This window comes from Macaca fascicularis, chromosome 7 (assembly GCF_037993035.2).
Source record: "Macaca fascicularis isolate 582-1 chromosome 7, T2T-MFA8v1.1".
NCBI lineage: Eukaryota > Metazoa > Chordata > Mammalia > Primates > Cercopithecidae > Macaca > Macaca fascicularis.
This window is the reverse complement of record NC_088381.1, coordinates 87,998,029-88,017,979: the sequence shown is the minus strand read 5'-3', so window position 1 is coordinate 88,017,979 and position 19,951 is coordinate 87,998,029. Positions and strand designations below refer to the sequence as shown.

At 44.8% G+C, this 19,951-nt stretch overlaps 1 protein-coding gene across 5 annotated transcripts in view; it reads left to right on the top strand.

Annotated features, from left to right (window-relative positions):
- The window catches only part of TEP1 (telomerase associated protein 1), a 60,861-nt gene that overhangs the window by 3,402 nt on the left and 37,508 nt on the right, over window positions 1-19,951 (top strand). For 3 of the 5 annotated variants that reach the window (XM_065548564.2, XM_005560674.5, XM_065548565.1), the window contains exons 1-2: window positions 12,992-13,094; window positions 18,026-18,616. In XM_065548564.2, coding sequence (XP_065404636.1) covers window positions 18,050-18,616 — 567 coding nt within the window. In that variant the 5' untranslated portion in view covers window positions 12,992-13,094; window positions 18,026-18,049. Of the gene's footprint in view, window positions 1-12,991; window positions 13,095-18,025; window positions 18,617-19,951 lie in introns of those variants that run through there. The other 2 variants (XM_005560675.5, XM_045396087.3) reach the window with 2 other exon arrangements.

Genomic DNA, 19,951 nt, shown 5'->3' with positions numbered 1-19,951 from the left:
AGAAAGTTCTGACTTTCATTATTTATCTTTTTTTTTTTTTTTTTTTTTTTTTTTGAGACGGAGTCTCGCTCTGCCGCCCAGGCTGGAGTGCAGTGGCCGGATCTCAGCTCACTGCAAGCTCCGCCTCTCGGGTTTACGCCATTCTCCTGCCTCAGCCTCCCGAGTAGCTGGGACTACAGGCGCCCGCCACCTCGCCCGGCTAGTTTTTTGTATTTTTTAGTAGAGACGGGGTTTCACCGTGTTAGCCAGGATGGTCTCGATCTCCTGACCTCGTGATCCGCCCGTCTCGGCCTCCCAAAGTGCTGGGATTACAGGCTTGAGCCACCGCGCCCGGCCTCATTATTTATCTTTAAAATTGAGGATAGAGTGAGGAGAGAGGAGATCTCTGACTTGAAGGAGGACCCTATTCAATAGTCCATTTGTCAGTGAGAAGGGACTGAATATAGGCAACATAACAGCCTGGGGCCTCAGCCAGGCGGACTAAGAATAAAATAATATCAGGGTAACATTTCAACCCCAGAAGGGAAGTGGAATGAGAAGTAGGAACTGGGATAGAAACCATGCATACAGATTGGGCAACCATGGTGGGGACCTGGCAAGGCTAGTTTGATGACTGTAGAGGCCTGGGATTCTTACCTTTGGTGAATCAGAAAATAAGCCAACATGTTCTAGATGCTCTCTAATAGCTCCCTCAACACTCTTCCCTCAACCTCCTTTGTTGGTGAGGGTGAAATTTCTGATATCTCTCTTATCTTTTCAAGGTTGACTCAGGTACTGGGTAGGACTGGACATGTAGGTTAATATTTAGTACAAGTAAGTGTGTGGGATTCTATGTATCACTTGTCTCCTGTGCCTAGTCCTAGGTTGCTTACGTTCTTCCTTTCCTTTGCTTTAAGCTCCCTGTCGGGAAGCTCACCTCTCCTCTATCTCCAACCTTGATGGTTCACCTGGATTCTAGTCTTTTTTTTTTTCAGTGATTCTCACCTCCATTTAGACGTACCAGCATCATTAGTTCAGATTCATTATGTTTTATTCGCACTATCATTTCCCCTGTTTCCTGGACCTGAAGCTTTGGAATCATCTTGAGCTTATTCTCCCTTATCTTTTTTTCTTCACTTGACTCATCATGTAATACTGGACTACTGAAATAAAAACCGACTTAGTGTCTTCTCCCAATCTTTTCTATGTTGAATATAATATATATGGAAAAGTTTTAGCCAGGTATGGTGACACACACCTGTAATCCCAGCTACTTGGGAGGCTGAGGCACGAGAATTGTTTGAACCCGGGCGACGTAGGTTGCAGTGAGCTGAGATCGCGCCACTGCACTCCAGCCTGGTTGATAGAGTGAGACTCTGTCTCAAATTAATAATAATAATAATAATGATATATGGAAATTTGATAGCAAGGAAGATTTTAAAAAATAGAAGAGTAAATTTATATGAAAATTTCACTAGCTGTGAAACCAAAAATTACTACTTACCCAGACAGACACTGTGGGTTGTAGCAGCAACAATGTCCAATCAAAAGAATGAAAAACTGCCAGGCACTGTGCTACATGCCCATAGTTCCAGCTGCTCAGAGGGCTGAGGTGAGAGGATCACTTGAGCTCAGGAGTTCGAGTGCAGCCTGGATCACATAGTGAGACCCCTATCTCAAAAAAAAAAAAAAAAAAAAAAAAAAGAATAAAGGAAAAATTGCATAGAAAGATTATTTAATAGAATTATAGAATGGAGAGGTTTCAGAGATCATGTAATTCAAACCTTTTGTTACACAGCTTAGGAAATAAAGGTACGTGGTACACAGTCTAGATAATGAAGAGGAAGGCTTTTCATGAAACTAGTCTCTCATATACATTAGGACCAACAGGCAGGCTAAGACAAACATCGCAGGTGAGGTCTGTAGACAGGACGGTCACAATTACTCTTTCAGGATCACAGACTATATTCTAAATCCTGTCTAGCCTTTGAGATCAAGAAGCCCTAAGTGAAAAGGTGTGAATTTATCACAGCTCCTGGTAAAACACCTACCAAAAAATTTATAGATGGACAGGTACTTATGTGTATATACATACATACATTTATATCATTAGTGGTGAGATTATAGTCTTTTTGCTCTGAGAGAGAAATGATCATGGTATTATTACTATAGCTGATTCAGAATATAATAATCTATATTTCCTATTTGATATGTTTTGGATCTGAGTCCCTGCACATATCTCATGTCAAATTGTAATCCCCAGTGTCAGAGGTAGGGCCTGGTGGGAGGTGATGGGTCATGGGAGTGGTTTCCATGAAGGGTTGAGCCCCATTCCCTTGGTGGTGTTCTTCTGGTAGTGAGTTTTCGTGAGATCTTGTTGTTTAGAAGTGTGTAGCACCTCCCGCCTCGCTCTCTTTCTTACGCTTGCTCCTGCCATGTAAGACGTTTCACGCCTCCTTTGCCTTCTGCCATAATTGGAAACTTCCTGAGGCCTCAGGCCTCCCCAGAAGCAGATGCTGCCATGCTTCCCGTATAGCCTGCAGAACCATGAGCCAATTAAACCTCTTTTCTTTATAAATTATCCAGTCTCGGGTATTTCTTTGTAGTAATGTGAGCACAAATACAGTATTAGAAGAATGACAAACAAAACAAAACAAAACAAAACAAAAAGTATAGCCTTGAAAGTGTACTGAGCTAGATTCAGTAACTTGGCTTCAAGTTTCAATTCAATTGTTGCTTTGGTAATGATGAGTAAGTCCTTTAACCAGTTTGAATTCCAAGTTTTACCCCATAAAATAAGCACCATAACGGTATTGTAAACACCACAGTGTTATTATAGCTCATGAACCCCAGAGCTTGGGATAGTCCTAAGGACCTCTAGGCACATTGGAAAAGTGTGCCTTGGTAATCTATAAATCAAGGTCCTAGGACACATCCTTTTAGATCAGAGAGCTAAATGATGCCAAACAAGGAGGCCAGTGTACTGTAGTGATAGGGTCCTGAGACCATGAGTACCGTACAGAAGGTTATCAGCTACTCCAGCCTGATGTACTCCTGAGACAGGGAAGCAGATTCATCTGGATTCCAACTGAGGCCAAGGCATATAGTTAGAGAGCTATGTATCAGTTAGTTGGTGTTTTGTTTTGTTTTGTTTGAGACAGAGTCTTGCTCTGTCTCCCAGGCTGGAGTGCAGTGGCTCTGTCTGTGCTCACTGCAACCTCCACCTGCCGGGTTCAAGTGATTCTCCTACCTCAGCCTCCCGAGTAGCTGGGATTATAGGCACATGCCTGGCTAATCTTTGTATTTTTAGTAGAGACAGGGTTTCACCGTGTTGCCCAGGCTGGTCTTGAACTCCTGACCTCAAGTGATCCGCCCACCTCAGCCTCCCAAAGTGCTGGGATTACAGGAGTGAGCCACCACGCCCAGCCTATATATCAGTTTGACTAATTGCCAGGTAGACAGTCTAAACCCCAATACAGACTTTTCAAGCAAACTGTCACTGATGAAAGCCAACCTTTTCATTACAGAGTAAGAACTGCTTGTTTTATTTTTTATTTTTTTGAGACAGAGTCTCACTCTGTCACCCAGGATGGAATGCAGTGGTGCGATCTCGGCTCACTGCAACCTCTGCCTCCCGGATTCAAGTGATTCTCCTGCCTCAGCCTCCAGAGTAGCTGGGATTACAGGAGTCTGCCACTATGCCTGGCTAATTTTTGTATTTTTAGTAGAGACGGGATTTTACCATCTTGTCCAAGCCAGTCTTGAACTCCTGACCTCAGGTGATCCACCTGCCTCAGCCTCCCAAAGTGCTGGGATTACAGGTGTGAACCACTGTGCCCAGCCTAGAACTGCTTGTTTTAGATGATAGTTATTGTTCGTGCTAGCTATATGCCAGGTGGTATGCTAAGTGCTTTACGTATATTATCTAATTTGAATGACAATGCAGCCCATAAAAAGTGGGTGCTATTATTATTCCCACATTATAGATGAGAAAACTAGAAGATTAGAGGAGTTAACCCACCCAAACTCACACAAGAGTTTGTAAATGTTGAGCATGTATTTAAACTGGTAGAAGGACTTTATTATGCCCCTCTCTGATGTAGCTCCATCTCCACTTGAGTGGTAAGCTTTATCCATGAAACTCATACATGGACTCTACAAGTGGGAGCAATGAGTGGGTATAAGTGCCACTGGAGGTTTGGAGACATGGTCTTCAAAAATTAACATCCAATTGCTGTAACGCAAATAGCTGTGAATTTAAAAGATGCTCAGCCAGAGCAAGGGATAGTGGGTTCTTCCTTCCAACAGTTTTTTTCACTTATTAGGATGTATTGAGCTGCAGATTGTTATGAAAATGAGACAGGAGGTGAGACTTTTCAAATGGAGAACCTAACCTGGCCCCTTTGCCACATCAGCATCATGTAATCTTACTGCAGACTCAAGGACCACTCTCTGGCCCCAATGAGGGTTGATGAGATTATTAACCTTATTTTCTTCTACAGCTTAGGTCACACTGCTAGTCAGTAGCAGAGGAGGATTTAAACATTGATCCATTGGACCAGGTGTGGTGGCACATATTTCAAGACCCTTGTCTCCAAAAAAAAAATAAATAAAAAAATAAAAAATAAACACAGATCTGTTGGACTCCAGAATGCATGTTTAAACAACCGTATTTAATATATAATATATTATCTGGCCTGGTGTGGTGGCTCACTCCTGTAACCCCAGCACTTTGGGAGGCAGAGGCGGGCGGATCACCTGAGGTCAGGAGTTCAAGGCCAGCCAGGACAACATGGTGAAACCTTGTCTCTACTAAAAAGACAAAAAATTAGCCAGCTGTGGTGGCAGCTGCCTGTAATTCCAGCTACTCGGGAGGCTGAGGCAGGAGAATTCTCGAACCCGGGAGGCAGAGGTTGCAGTGAGCAGAGATCATGCCACTGCACTCTAGCCTGGGCAACAAAAGCGAAATTCCATCTCAAAAAAAAAAGTATTTATATATATATATATATATATATCTCTTCACCCATATCTTGTATTGCAGCCAAATATTCCAGTTCTTCCTTGAGTATTTGAATTCCCGTATTTTTTACATTCTTCCTACAAGGCATTAAAATGTTCCAAGTTCACTATTTTTTTTTCTTTTTTGAGATGGAGTCTCCTTCTGTCACCAGGCTGGAGTGCAGTGGCGCGATCTCAGCTCACTGCAACCTCTGCCTTCCCAGGTTCAAGCAATTCTCCTGTCTCAGCCTCCCGAGTAGTTGGGACTACAGGTGCATGCCACCATGCCCAGCTAGTTTTTGTATTTTTAGTAGAGACGGGGTTTCACCATGTTGGCCAGGATGGTCTTGATCTCTTGACCTCGTGATCCGCCCACCTTGGCCTCCCAAAGTGTTGGGATTACAGGCGTGAGCCACCATGCCTGGCCTTTTTTTTTTTTTTTTTTTTTGACATGGAGTTTCACTCTTGTTGCCTAGGCTGGAGTGCAGTGGCGTGATCTCAGCTCACTGCAACCTCCGCCTCCCAGGTTCAAGCAATTCTCCTGTCTCAGCCTCCCAAGTAGCTGGGATTACAGGCACGCACCCCCACACACGGCTAATTGTGTATTTTTAGTACAGACGGGGTTTTACCATGTTGGCCAGGCTGCTCTCAAACTCCTGACCTCAGGTGATCTGCCTGCCTCTGCCTTCCAAAGTGCTGGGATTACAGGTGTGAGCCACTGCACCCAGCCCCAAGTTCACTATTTTGAAATCCAAATTTTATTTCCAATTACCCCTGCCTCATCCCATCCAAAAGCAGGACTCAAATCCTTTTTGAGATCAGGTGTCCTGGTTTTGTCACCAAAAAAAAAAAAAAAAAAAAAAAAAGGGATGATTACAGAGTACCCTGATGTAAACTGTCTTATATTTCGCAGGCCTAGTGTACCAGTTATCATTTACTGCTCAAAACTCTGTGACTTAAAACAACAACCATTTAATCATATCTCACAATTTTATGTGTAACTGACTTCACTAAATTTAGGCAGGGTTCCACTGGATGATTCTTCTGTTTCATGTGTCATTAGTGGAAGTTGATAGACAATTGGTAGATGAACGGATCTGAAGGGCTTAAGACAGCTTCTTTCTCCACCATGGCACCAGACAGGGCACATGTGTGGTGTCCTGGTGTAGATGGCTAGAAGGCTGAGCTCAGTTGAGTGTGTTAATTGAAACACCTTCATGTGGCCTCTTTAGAGTGGCAGTCTTAGGGTAGTTGGATTCACGTGGCAGCTCAGGGGTTCCCAAGGGAGTGTTCCAGAGTCCTGGAGGAAGTTCAAGATTCCTTTGACCTAGCCTCAGAAGTCCCAGAATGCAACTGCTGCCACCTTATATTGGTCAAGCAAGTGACCAGGTCAGCTCAGTTTCAAGAAGTAAGAAATTAGACTCTGCCTCTCAATGGGAGGGGACGCAAAGAATTTGTGGCCTATTTTAACCTACCGTACCTGATTAGAGAGACTAGTCAGTGAGGAATATCCTTGAAGAAAGATGAAGAAAGAGGCCAGGCATGGTGGCTCATGCCTATAATCCCAGCACATTGGGAAGTTGAGGCGGGCGGATCACCTGAGGTCAGAAGTTCGAGACCAGCCTGGCCAAGATGGTGAAACCCCATCTCTACTAAAAATACAAAAAATAAGCCGGGCGTGGTTGTGGGTACCTGTAATCCCAGCTACTTGGGAGGCTGAGGCAGGAGAATTGCTTGAACCCAGGAGGCAGAAGTTGTAGTGAACCAAGATTGTGCCACTGCACTCCAGAGTGGGTGACACAGCAAGACTCTGTCTCAAAAAAAAAAAAAAAAAAAAAAAAGATGAAGAAATATATTGGCAAATATCAACAGACCAGAGGCCAAATGCAGGGTTGTTTTGATTCAGCAGAGTCAGAAGGGAGAAGATACTGAGGTTCTTGTAATCTGCTTTCAGATGGCCCAGAGGGGCTTGTCTGAGGTGACAAGTGGCTATCCAGTAAGTGTGTTCTTGTCCACATATCACGGCTTGTGTGATGCTTTAAGTTGTGGTGGTTTGGTCAAACAAACACATACTGTGAATCTAAAGGTAATCATTCACAAAAAAGAAAAACATCAGGTAAAACCAATGGCTTTTCCACTTCCCACTGGTCACTCCCCTCCCAGTTTATCAGAGGCCTGCCCTTCCCAGTTCAAAGTCCATCTCTCCAGGGAGTTGCTCGAGATCCTTGCCCTCACCTGTAATACCCTATAGTTTGTTTCTGAGTCCATTATAGCACTTCTCATTATCTGCCTTGTATTTTTGTGACTTCTACATGTGTCTATCTCTACAAGATGATGAAGCCTTGAGAAGAAGGCATGTTGTATACATTTTACCCATGTACTAGCACTATTCTTTGACAAGGGATTAGCAGATGTTTGTTGATCAAAGTAGAGGAGGTCAATGAGCGTTCAAGAAAACTGACCACAAGTGAGCAATTTTAATAGGTGGTAGGACCCTTCCCAAAAGGGAAGACTGAGGGGGTGGCACTCCTTTGTCCCAGAGACAAATCAGTCTGGATACTACCCTCATCAGTTGGCCATTGCAGCTCAATGCTACTGATCAACAGGAAGGTGGTGTAGGCGTATATGCAGGAGAAAGTGAATGGTCCTTTAAGAACTTGCAAATAAGGAAAGCAAGACAGTTCTGTGAGTGAAGTGAATTCATTCCAGTGGGAAGTGGCACATCTTCCCTGCCCTGGTATAGTTATCTGATTGGCAAAACTCCTGATTTGTTCGAATGATAGCAATCTGAAGAAAGATTGCTTCAACTCAAGGGAATGGCTAACTTAGGAAAGCATGATTCAAAGAAGCAAATATTGGCAATATGACTAGCACTTCCTACGGGTATGAAAAGCTGAATGTGAACATTGTGAACATCTTGCCAGTTGGAAGGTTTTCTCTGTTGCAAGGCAGAGATGGTTCATCTGGCTCCTCAAAACACAGCTGAAATGTCCTTTAGGGATCATTCAGTGGCTGTGTGATTGGAACAGAATATCTGGGAATTGGGCCAAATTTTTAATTTATATATGCAATTCAAGTGTGACAGGCGCATTATTTACTACCCACCTCTGCCATGTGGTAGGTAGTAACTATCTCTCCCATTTAGATAATCATCCTAGATTAATAGTTTTTAAAATGTTTACCTCAGATCAGAGATAAGAGTCACGATTACCTGAGAAACTGCTGGAAATGCAAATTTTCAGGTTCCGTCTCAGACCTACCTACTAAATCAGAAATTTTCAAAAGAGATGAGCAACAATATTTGTTTCAATCAGAGCTTTTTTTTTTTTTTTTTTTTTGGAGACAGGGTCTTGCTTTGTCACCCAGGTTGCAGTGGCACGAACACAGCTTACTGCTGCCTCGACTTCCTAAACTCAAGCAATCCTCTTGCCTCAGCTCCACAAGTAACTAGGACTACAGGTGCGTGCCACCATGCCTAGCTAAATTTTTTTTTTCTTTTGGCATTTTTTGTAGAGACAGGGTTTCACCATTTTGCCCAGGCTGTTCTCAAACTCCTGAGCTCAAGTGATCTGCCCACTCGGCCTCCCAGAGTGCTGGGATTATAGGCATGAGCCACCACGCCCTGCCTAATCAGGGGTTCTTAAATTTAAGCATGTACCAAAACCAACTGGAGAGCTTGTTAAAAATACAAATCACTGGGCCCTGACCCCAGTGTCTGGAAATATAGATTCTCAGGTTCCACTTCACTTGTCTGGATCAGTGTTTCTCAAACTTCAATGTGAGTGGAAATCACCTGGAAATATTGTTAAAAGATTGATTCAGTTGATCTGGGGTAAAGCCTGGGAGTCTGCATTTCTAACAAGGTGATGTTGGTGGTGTGGTCCACAATCCCATACTTCGATCAGTGAGACCCTCGAGCACAAGTTCCTAAACTTTTCTGCACATTAGTATCACCTGATGTGTCTATCCATTTGTGCTACTATACCAAAATACCTGAGACTGGGTAATTTTATAGATAATATAAATTTATTTCTCATAATTCTGGAGGCTGGGAAGTCCAAGATCAAGGCACTAGCATTTGGTGTCTGGTGAGAACATACCTTCTTGCTGCATCTTCTCATGGCAGAAGGTGGAAGGGCAAACAAAGGAGTGATTGCTGGTTTCTTCTAGCCCTTTTATAAGGCTGCAAATTCCATTCGTAAGGGCTCTGCTCTCATGACTTAATCTCTCCTAAAGACCCCAACCCTTAATATTATCACATTGCAGATCGAGTTTCAACGTGAATTTTGGGGGACACAATCAGACCACAGCACCTAGAAAACTTCAAAAACTACTGATGCCTGGGTCCTGCTCCGGGTGATTGTGATTTAATTGGTCTGGGGTGTGGCCCAGACTTTGGAATTTATAAAAGATCTCCAGGTAGTTCCAATGTACAGGCCTTGCTGGCCTTGAATCTCTTTGCTGCTTCAGGAAACCAGAAAGTAAATCTAGATCCTCAAAGCCAATCAGGAAGCCATCACCAACTGCCTTCCCTCCTGTATCGCCAGTCTTCTCAGGTCTGATATTTATGGGAATATGATGGAAGGACTTGCATATGCTGTTCTTTCACTGGTGGGGCAGGTGTTTCCCATGGAGAGTCACAGACTATGAGGCGTTGAGGTTGGGATTATTATCTAAGGTATATTCTATGGGAAGAGGCCTTATAAAGTTGGCCTTCAGAAGAAAGGCCCTATATGGACTCCTCCAATCCCTCCCCTCACTTCCTTCTCCTCAATATGCTCCCACTGTAGTCACCTCACATAACCCTTTCTTTCAGGTTTCCTAGCTCTTGTGTTCCCTCACCAAACTCCTCTCTTTCTCCTATAAACAAATCGCTAGTGATGGTTTTTGATGTGAGTGGCGCTGCTCTTTAGGGCGTGTTTTTGGCTTTCATAATAATTGGGATGATTTTACACATTTAAATGAGTAGGGCCCAGGATAGCTCAACATTCAGGAACTGTTTAGGACACTACCACACAATGAGTGACATTTCTGCATCTTTAACTTTGAATAACTTGCTAGTTATTCATGTAGTTGAAAACTTGTTTTAATTAGGATCTAACTGAATTTTTTTTTTTTTTTTTGAGTTGGAGTTCTGCTCGTCACCCAGGCTGGAATGCAGTGGTGTGCTCTCGGTTCACTGCAACCTCCACCTCTTGGGTTCAAGCGATTCTCCTGCCTCAGTCTCCCGAGTAGCTGGGATTACAGGTGCTTGCCACCACGGCCGGCTAGTTTTTGTATTTTTAGTGGAGATGAGGTTTCACCATGTTGGCCAGGCTGGCCTCAAACTCCTGACCTCAGGTAATCTGCCCACCTTGGCCTCCCAAAGTGCTGGGATTACAGGCGTGAGCCACCGTGCCCAGCCATACTTTAATTTTAAATATAAACACAAGGCATTTTATGCATAGTTTTAATACACACTAAACTTTCCAGGGATGCAACTACCATGAAAATCATGGGTAGATCATATCTTGTTTTGTTTGAAAATCTGCCAAAAGTTATTTAGTATTTTGGAAAATCATACCACATCAGTAATTCTGTTCATGGTATTTGAATCACCATTATAATGCCTGTATCATTTTGCATTTGTAGCTGTTACATTCGAGGTGATTTTATATAGAGATGCATATATCCGAGTACCACATTGTGTCTTCTTGAATGTTATGCACAAGCAGTTATGTATCTAAACACATAGTGTTTGATTATAAGTCATATTCCTTCTACTATTCATTTTATCTCCCATCCAAGTACTAACCAAGCCTGACCCTGCTTAGCTTCCAAGATCAGACAAGATCGGGTGCGTTCAGGGTGGTATGGCTGTAGATTCCTTTGTATCTCTTTAAGAGATTTTATTAATCTTTTAGGCCAGGCATGGTGGCTCATGCCTGTAATCCCAGCACTTTGGGAGGCCAAGGTAGGAGGATTGTTCGAGCCCTGGAGGTTGAGACCAGACTGGGCAACATAGCAAAACCCTGTCTCTATTTTTTGTCTTTAAATTTTTGTGAGGCCGGGCGCGGTGGCTCAAGCCTGTAATCCCAGCACTTTGGGAGGCCGAGGCGGGTGGATCACGAAGTCAGGAGATCGAGACCATCCTGGCTAACATGGTGAAACCCCGTCTCTACTAAAAATACAAAAAACTAGCCGGGCGTGGTGGCGGGCGCCTGTAGTCCCAGCTACTCGGAGGCTGAGGCAGGAGAATGGCGTAAACCCAGGAGGCGGAGCTTGCAGTGAGCCGAGATCGGGCCACTGCACTCCAGCCTGGGTGACACAGCGAGACTCCGTCTCAAAAAAAAAAAAAAATAAAAAAAAAAAAAAATAAATTTTTGTTTAAAATTGTGTGTGGAGGTAAGTTACATGTTTTATGATTATGTATCAGGAAAATAAAAGGAGCATTAAAATATTTGTTATAAAAAGGAAATGTTTTAGTTCAGGTGGCTACAACAAATTACCGTAGACTGGGTGGCTTAAACAACAAATATTATTTCTCACAGTTCTAGAGAATGGAAGTCCAAGATCAGATTGCCAGCATGGTCTGCTTCTGAAGATGAGGGCCTTCCTTGGGATTGCAGATGGCTGTTTTCTTGTATTCTCATATCGCGGACAAAGAGCTAGCTAGCCCTTCCGTCTTTCCTTATGAGGCCACCGATTCCATTTATGAGTATTCTAAACTCCATGACCTAATGACCTCCCAGAGATCACACCCTAAAGACCATCGCATTGGGATTAGCGTTTCAATATATAAATTTTGGGGAGACACAAACATAAAGACCATTGCAGGGAGTGTTGGCACTGATGGGGTGGGTGGCAATGGAGGTTTCTAAGGAAGGAAAGTGGTACTGGCTCAGTTAATAGAGGATAGAATATCCTCAATTCTGAGCCGAAGCTCAGCTGTTACCTGAGACTCAAGGGTACCTCTCTAAGGAAAGCAATGATATTTTCCAGAAGACAGCTAATCTGCTTTATAGGCAGAAAGCATATTTCTCCTGCTACTATGTTTGGTCCTGTCTTTACGAAGCTAGCATTATTAACCTAAGGGTCACTTGTCTCTTTCCTAAGCCTGGTTCCATCTTCCTGGAAAGGGTTCAGCATTAATCATTCAGGATGGCTCCAGATAGATTCTGTGTGATCCACGTATCTCTCTTCTTTTTTTTTTTTTTTTTGTTGAGACAGAGTCTCGCTTTGTCACCCAGGCTGGAGTGCAGTGGCCGGATCTCAGCTCACTGCAAGCTCCGCCTCCCGGGTTTGCGCCATTCTCCTGCCTCAGCCTCCCGAGTAGCTGGGACTACAGGCGCCCGCCACCTCGCCCGGCTAGTTTTTTGTATTTTTTTTTTAGTAGAGACGGGGTTTCACCGTATTAGCCAGGATGGTCTCGATCTCCTAACCTCGTGATCCGCCCGTCTCGGCCTCCCAAAGTGCTGGGATTACAGGCTTGAGCCACCGCGCCCGGCCACGTATCTCTCTTCTGATCAACAGGACTTGCTCTTAGTTCAGCGAACTTGGATTGACTGATGTCTACACTTGGTTACAGGCGGTTGCTTTAGACTTTCCGTCTCCTTTTAAGGAGTTCCTCAAAGGAACTTTAGGATGAATTGAGTCTGACCGTCGTTGATGCTAGGAAGGAGAGGTGTACAGACAGGCAGCGAACATGCTAAAATCTTTTCCAAGAAACAGTGGCTGAAGAGATAATAGGAGAAAAAAGACAAAAATTAGCCAGAGGAGACGAATTTGGTAGGGGGGAAGCCCTAGGGACAGGAGAAAGCACCGGAAAGGGAAAAGAAGAGAAACAACAACAAACTAAACTCGGGTCCCAGAAAAGGCTGCAGGGGTCCTGGGCATTCGCGTCGCCGTCCTGGCATGTCGTCGTGCCCGGCCCTCGGCTCGCTGCCCCTCCAGCCGCTGCCGCGCCCCGCCCGGACCCGAGAGTCTCCGCCCGCACTGTCTCTTCCCAGATCCGCATCCGGCTCCTCCCCCGGCTGCCACCCTTCCCACTGGCAGAACCCAGAGCGAAGTTTCTGCTTCCTGCTGCGGGAATTGGACGCCCCAGGTCAGGCACCCAGGGTCTCCAGCCCCAGTCTAAGGTAGGGCCCGAGCGCAGGCAGAACTTGCCCTGGCCCTGGGTCTAGGGCTCTGGGCTGTGAGGCTGAGAGCCGGGTGGGAAGGGCCTGGCGGGGCCGGTTAGGAACCACCCGAGACTCAGCTAGGGGTGCGTCCACCCTGCTCCTCCCGGCCCCGGCGGCTCCGGGAAGGGGAGGGAGTGTACACTGCGTGAAAGGGGAGGTGAGAAAGGAGGACAAGGCTGAAGGAGAGGGAGGGACAGGAAGAGAGACCACGTGACAATCATCCCCTCTTACTTCCTTGCTCTGTGTGCCCACTGAAAGGGGACAGTGGCTGTCACCAACAAATGGTAGTATGAGAACCGTTTGTAATAATAGAAACCCAGACTGTGCTTAAATGTGCTAGACTACCATACAGCCACTTGAAGACTGAGGTGGAGGCCGGGCGCGGTGGTTCACGGCCTGTAATCCCAGCACTTTGGGGGTGCGGATGTGGGGGATCACCTGAGGTCAGGAGTTTGAGACCAGCCTGGCCAACATGGTGAAACCACTCTCTACTGAAAATACAAAAAATTAGCCGGGCATGGCGGTGGGCGCCTGTAATCCCAGTTACTCGGGAGGCTAAGGCAGGAGAATCGCTAGAACTCGGGAGGCAGAGATTGCAGTGAGCTGAACCACAGAGCCAGACTCCACCTCAAAAAAAAAAAAAAAAAAAAAAAAAAAAATTGGTGAGGTGGGTATGTGTTAACACGGCAAGGTCTCTGAGATATACTAAGCGCAGAATGGAGTCTAACTTATGATCCTGTTTAAAGCAAAAGCAGAAGCAGCGGTGATGGTGAAGGCATATATTTGTATAGGCATAGAAACTGTGAAACTGTTAGTATAAAACTGTTAGCAATGTTTACTTCCAGAGAAGGGAACTAGAGATGGAAGTGGGGATGGAACTTTAGCTTTTCATTTGTGGTTCAGCTGAATCTCCTTTCAGAAACTCCAGGGTGGCAAAAAAATAAAATGAGCAACATAGTGAGACTGTCCTTTTTAGGATAGGACAGTCTCACTGTGTTGCTCAAATAAACTGTCCTTATTTTTCTGTTATTTTTGGTTTGAGATCTCTTTAAAAAAAATCTGAGTCAATTCTGAGATTCCCCACTCCTTTCCTTGGGGGCTCATGTAGGGCAACGACATGAGCAAAATGTACAGGGCATGGAAACCATCATTTTGTATGTGTTTGTCACATTGACGTCCAGTGAGATATTGCTGTCCTTTTTGGCCCTGGATTGTTAGTCATTCAGGTCTTCTTGGAAGTGTTCTATACTCCTGTCCCTAAGCTTTTTCACACTAAGTTTAAGTGGTTGACTTAACAATATTATTCCCAAAATATTTACGTATGAATGAGAGATTAGCCTTTGTCCAAATAAATAAGAAAATACATTCCTTTTTTTTTTATTATTATTTATTTATTTATTTATTTATTTATTTTTTTGAGACGGAGTCTTGCTCTGTCGCCCAGGCTGGAGTGCAGTGGCCGGATCTCAGCTCACTGCAAGCTCCGCCTCCCGGGTTTACGCCATTCTCCTGCCTCAGCCTCCCGAGTAGCTGGGACTACAGGCGCCCACCACCGCGCCCGGCTAATTTTTTGTATTTTTTAGTAGAGACGGGGTTTCACCGTGTTAGCCAGGATGGTCTCGATCTCCTGACCTCGTGATCCGCCCGTCTCGGCCTCCCAAAGTGCTGGGATTACAGGCTTGAGCCACCGCGCCCGGCCTTTTTTTTTTTTAAATAGAGGTCTCACTATGTTGCCCAGGCTGGTCCTGAACTCCTGACCTCAAGTGATCCTCCCACCTTAGCCTTCCAAAGTGCTAGGATTATAGGTGTGAGCCACCACACCCGGCCAGAAAATAGGTTCCTGATGGTATAATTCAAGCATTCTGTTAGGCAGAGGTTTCTAATTTGCAGTTTATGGAGATCCTGGGAGGTCCATAAATGGGCTTCATAGACACTCTGAAAATTGAGCACAAAACAGTATATACTCTTATTTTTTCTGTGAAAAAGCTCCATAGCTTTCACCAGATTCTCAAAAGCCTCTGAATCCCACTGACCAGCAATTGTGGGAACAACGGTTAACAAGGCTAAAAGGGTCTCTCTCCTTAGGAACTTAATGGTCTATTGGGAAGAAAGACAAACAGGTGATGTGCTGTATGATAGGGGAAGTATGGGTGTTGTGAAAACAAGGAGAAGGCCACCTAAACCAGACTGGGGCTTGGTGTCAGCACAGGCTTTTTGGAGGAATTGATGATGAAACTGAAGCCTGTAGAGTGAGAGGAAAGTAGCATTTGGCCTTGTAAAGGAGGGGTGGTGTTGGTAGAAGAAAGAGTGTTGCAGGGATCTGCCTGTGCAAAGGCCCAGAGTCAAGAGATATCTTGGCAATTAATAAGCTAAATAAAATTGGTATGATTGAAGCTTAGAGTGCTGAGAGTTAGATTGGGGTGTTAGTGAGAGATGATGCTGGGAGGTGACCAGAAGTCGGGTTTTGTGTGTGATGCTGAGGATGCAGAGGGGAGCAAGACAAAGGAGCCCTTACCTTAAGGAGTTTTATTTCAGTAAAGAGAAACAATTAGGCTGGGTACGGTGGCTCACGTCTGTAATCCCAGCACTTTGGGAGGCCAAGGTGAATAGATCATGAGGTCAGGAGATCGAGACCATCCTGACCAACATGGTGAAACCCCGTCTCTACTACAAATACAAAAATTAGCTGGGCATAGTGGCCCATACCTGTAATCCCAGCTACTTGGGAGGCTGAGGCAGGAGAATTGCTTGAACCCGGGAAGTCGAGGTTGCAGTGAGCCGAGACTGCGCCACTGCACTCCAGCCTGGCAACAGAGTGAGAATCAGTCTCAAAAAACAAAAAAACAAAAACAAAGGAGAAACAATTAGCAAGTGGGCTACTAAGAAGCAAACATGCTTTAAAAAAAAAAAAAAAAGGAGTCGGCCAGGTGCAGTGGCTTATGCCTGTAATCCCAGCACTTTGGGAGGCCGAGGTGGGCAGGTCACAAGGTCAGGAGTTCGAGACCAGCCTGGCCAACATAGTGAAACCCTGTCTCTACTAAAAATACAAAAAAAAAAAAAAAAAAAAAATAGCTGGGCGTGGTGGCGGGCACCTGTAATCCCAGCTACTTGGGAGTCTGAGGTAGGAGAATGGCTTGAACCCGGGAGGCGGAGGTTACAGTGAGCCAAGATCGTGCCATTGCACTCCAGCCTGGGTGACAGAGCAAGACTCTGTAAAAAAAAAAAAAAAAAAAAAAAAAAATTGGAGTCTCACTACGTAGCTCAGCCTGGTTTTAAACTCCTGGGCTCAAGTGATCCTCCTGTCTCAGACTTCGAGATTTGCTGGGGTTACAGGCTACCACATCTGGCTCTAGCAGGGAGGTCCTTTAGACATATCTATATACAGTGTGTCACCACATGGATTAGAGGGTTTCAACAAAGGTGGTGGTAGGAGGAATGGAGAGAATTGGATAGATTTGAGAGACACTGAGGGAGTGGAATCAATAGGATTTGGTAGTCTACTGGATAATAATAACAAATAATAATAACTTCTATATTGAACACTTAGTGCCAGGCAATGCTCAAACTGCCTAATATTTTTTTCTCGTTTATTTCTATAACAACTCTGTGAGGTAAGCATTTTTCTTAATTTTATAAATGTGAAAACTCTAGAGATACAGAGAATTTAAGTATCTTACCCAACCAAGATCCCAAGGTAAAGGAGGATTCAAACTAAAGTCTGTCTCACTTCAAACTCCAGTAGGCAGAGGGGGCAAAGGAAGGGGAATGGATTTGGGGCAGAGATAAGAGAAGGAGAAAGATGATGCATTTAAGATCTGTGGAATCTGGAGCACCTTTGAATCATCCAGAGGGGATACCCAAGAGGCAAATGGATAAAAGAATATGAAGCTCAGGAGGGAGACCTAGGTCCAGGAATAGATCCGTGAGTCACCAGCATAGAAATGTTATTTGGAGCCACATAGTGGGTGAGACTACCCCAGGAAAATATGTAAAAGGATTAGAATAGAACTCTTTGGAGCATCGATGTTAAGAAATGGCAGAGAAAGAATCCCCAAGAAGATCTAGCCAGAATAGTTTTAAGAAGAAAATCAGGACAGTAGCATCATGGAAAGCAAAGGAAGAGAGAGTTTTAACGAGAGAGTAATCAACAATGTCATATTCTACTTGAGGGGTGAAATGAGATAAGGGCTAAGATGTATTTATTTATGGGAGTAACAAAAAGTTCCTTGGTTACCTAAGGGGACTTGTGGACTGGTGGGGACAGAATCCCATTTAGTTGGTTGAAGAGTGAATAGGAGGCAAGGAAGCTGAGGTGGTAAGTATTGGCAACTTGATTAAAGTACCTGTTTCTCTGGAGCTAAGAACCCACAGTCCAGATTATATTGCGAGGCCCCTCTACTAAGTAGGGATTAAACTGATAGTCCTGTAGCAGGGGTCGTGGGGAGGGGGTGGAGTCTCCTTTATCTTCTTATGAGAAGGCATGTCCCTTCTTCTCCAGTCATTCCTTTTTGTTTCTTTTTTAAGAAATATATTTTATTTTTTAAAACTTTGTAGAGATGGGGTTTCACCGTGTTGCCCAGGCTTGCCTCGAACTCCTGGACTCAAGCAATCCTCTTGGCTTAGCTCCCAAAGTGTTGGGATTATAGGCATGAGCCACTGCACCGGCCTTTTCTTAATATCTCTGCTCTTAAGCCTCTGCCTTACCTTTTCCCTACCCCTCTCTCTTAGAATATTCTCTGGATGAACCCAGTCCTAAGAAAAACAACATTCATTGTTTTCCACTTGCAAATCACTGGCATTATCGGGAGGGCTGTGGCGAAGATATGCTCTCCTACAAATACATGCTCAGTGCAGCCAGGTGCTCATCTCCTGTCTTTCTCTCCTTCTAGGCATATACAAACTGAGTTTCAGCCATGGAAAAACCCCATGGGCATGTGTCTGCCCATCCAGACATCCTCTCCTTGGAGAACCGGTGCCTGGCTATGCTCCCTGACTTACAGCCCATGGAGAAACTACATCAGCATATATCTGCCCACTCAGATATCCTCTCCTTGAAGAACCAGTGCCTAGCCACGCTTCCTGACCTGAAGACTGTAGAAAAACCACATGGATATGTGTCTGCCCACCCAGACATCCTCTCCTTGGAGAACCGGTGCCTGGCCACGCTTTCTGACCTGAAGACCATGGAGAAACCACATGGACATGTTTCTGCCCACCCAGACATCCTCTCCTTGGAGAACCGGTGCCTGGCCACCCTCCCTAGTCTAAAGAGCACTGTGTCTGCCAGCCGCTTGTTCCAGAGTCTACAGATATCTCACATGACGCAAGCTGATTTGTACTGTGTGAACAACAGCAATTGCCTGCTCTCTGAGCCTCCAAGTTGGAGCGCTCAGCATTTCTCTAAGGGACTAGATCTTTCAACCTGCCCTATAGCCCTGAAATCTCTCTCTGCCACAGGAACAGTTCAGGAAGCAACTTTGGTAATAGCTCCAGGCACGCATCTTGACTCCAGCCATGTCTGTTGTGCTCTCTTGTCTCTAGCTTTCAGTGTCTCAGTTTCCCTCTGTGCTGCTCTGTGTCTGGCTATCTTCTCTCCTCAGAGCCTCTCCTAAGATACCCTTTGTTGCAGGACCATCTTCACTGGCATCGTTACTTTTATTGCATATCTACTTTGGAGATTTTGTGCAATAGATCAAAAACAATTCCTGTCCTGGCTGGGCGCAGTGGCTCATGCCTGTAATCCCAGCACTTTGGGAGGCCAAGGCAGGTGGAGTCCAGGAGTTCGAGACCAGCCTGGGCAACATGGTGAAACCCCATCTCTACCAAAAATACAAAAATTAGTTGGGTGTGGTGGTGTGCACCTGTAATCCCAGCTACTTGGGAGACTGAGGCACGAAAATTGCTTAAACCCGGGAGGCGAGATCGCATCACTGCACTCCAGCCTGGGCAACAGAGCGAGACTGTCTCAAAAAGATGAAAGCCCAAAAGACCATAACAGAAAACAGTCCCTGTCCTTAGGAAGCCTCTGCTCGGGAGGGCCAGCGTAATGTCACTATAGCAGAGTCAGTTAGGTGCTTTTGAGATCAGGCATGAGATACATCTACTAATTAATTTTCCAACAGCCCTATCAGGGCCTATACCAGAGACCACTTAATTGTGTGTGCATGTGCAAACACATATCCACTTTTACACATCTACATGCCTACATTTAGTATACAATTCAGAATCACTAGATAGACACACATTGCTTCTGTATATACTTGTGTTTCGGGTTGAGGGACAAGGCTAATCTGAACTTTTTCTGTCTCTGCCAATTACAAACCATGTAATCTTGGGCAACCTCTTAACCCTTTAGAGCTTTAATTTCCTCACCTTTAAAATGAATTTAATGAAAATCTACTTCACAGGGTTATCAGGATTACAACTACTGCCATCTTAACATTCATTTAGGGCTTTGCATTTTGCAGAGTCACACATACATATATCACTCCATTTAATTTCCCAGAGGCCCTATCAGATAGGTGGTAGTGAATGAGAGAAAGCTGAGGTTCAGAGAGGCTAAGCAGCCCAAGACTGCTGGGGGATTAATATAGGGCTTTGCCCTTTTTCTTTTGACCCCCAAAACATCTTACCAATATCCTAAAAGGTGTGTGAAGAGCCCCATGCTCCCAGATTGTGACATCAATGAAGAGATGAAAGCAGGGGCAGATTATGAAGCATGTGGGCGAAGGCTCTGAAGGTTGAGTAGAGCAAGGTGGTGTGTGAGAGCAGTAAGTCAGGACACATCAGTGCTGGCGTGTGAAGGGAGAGGGAGA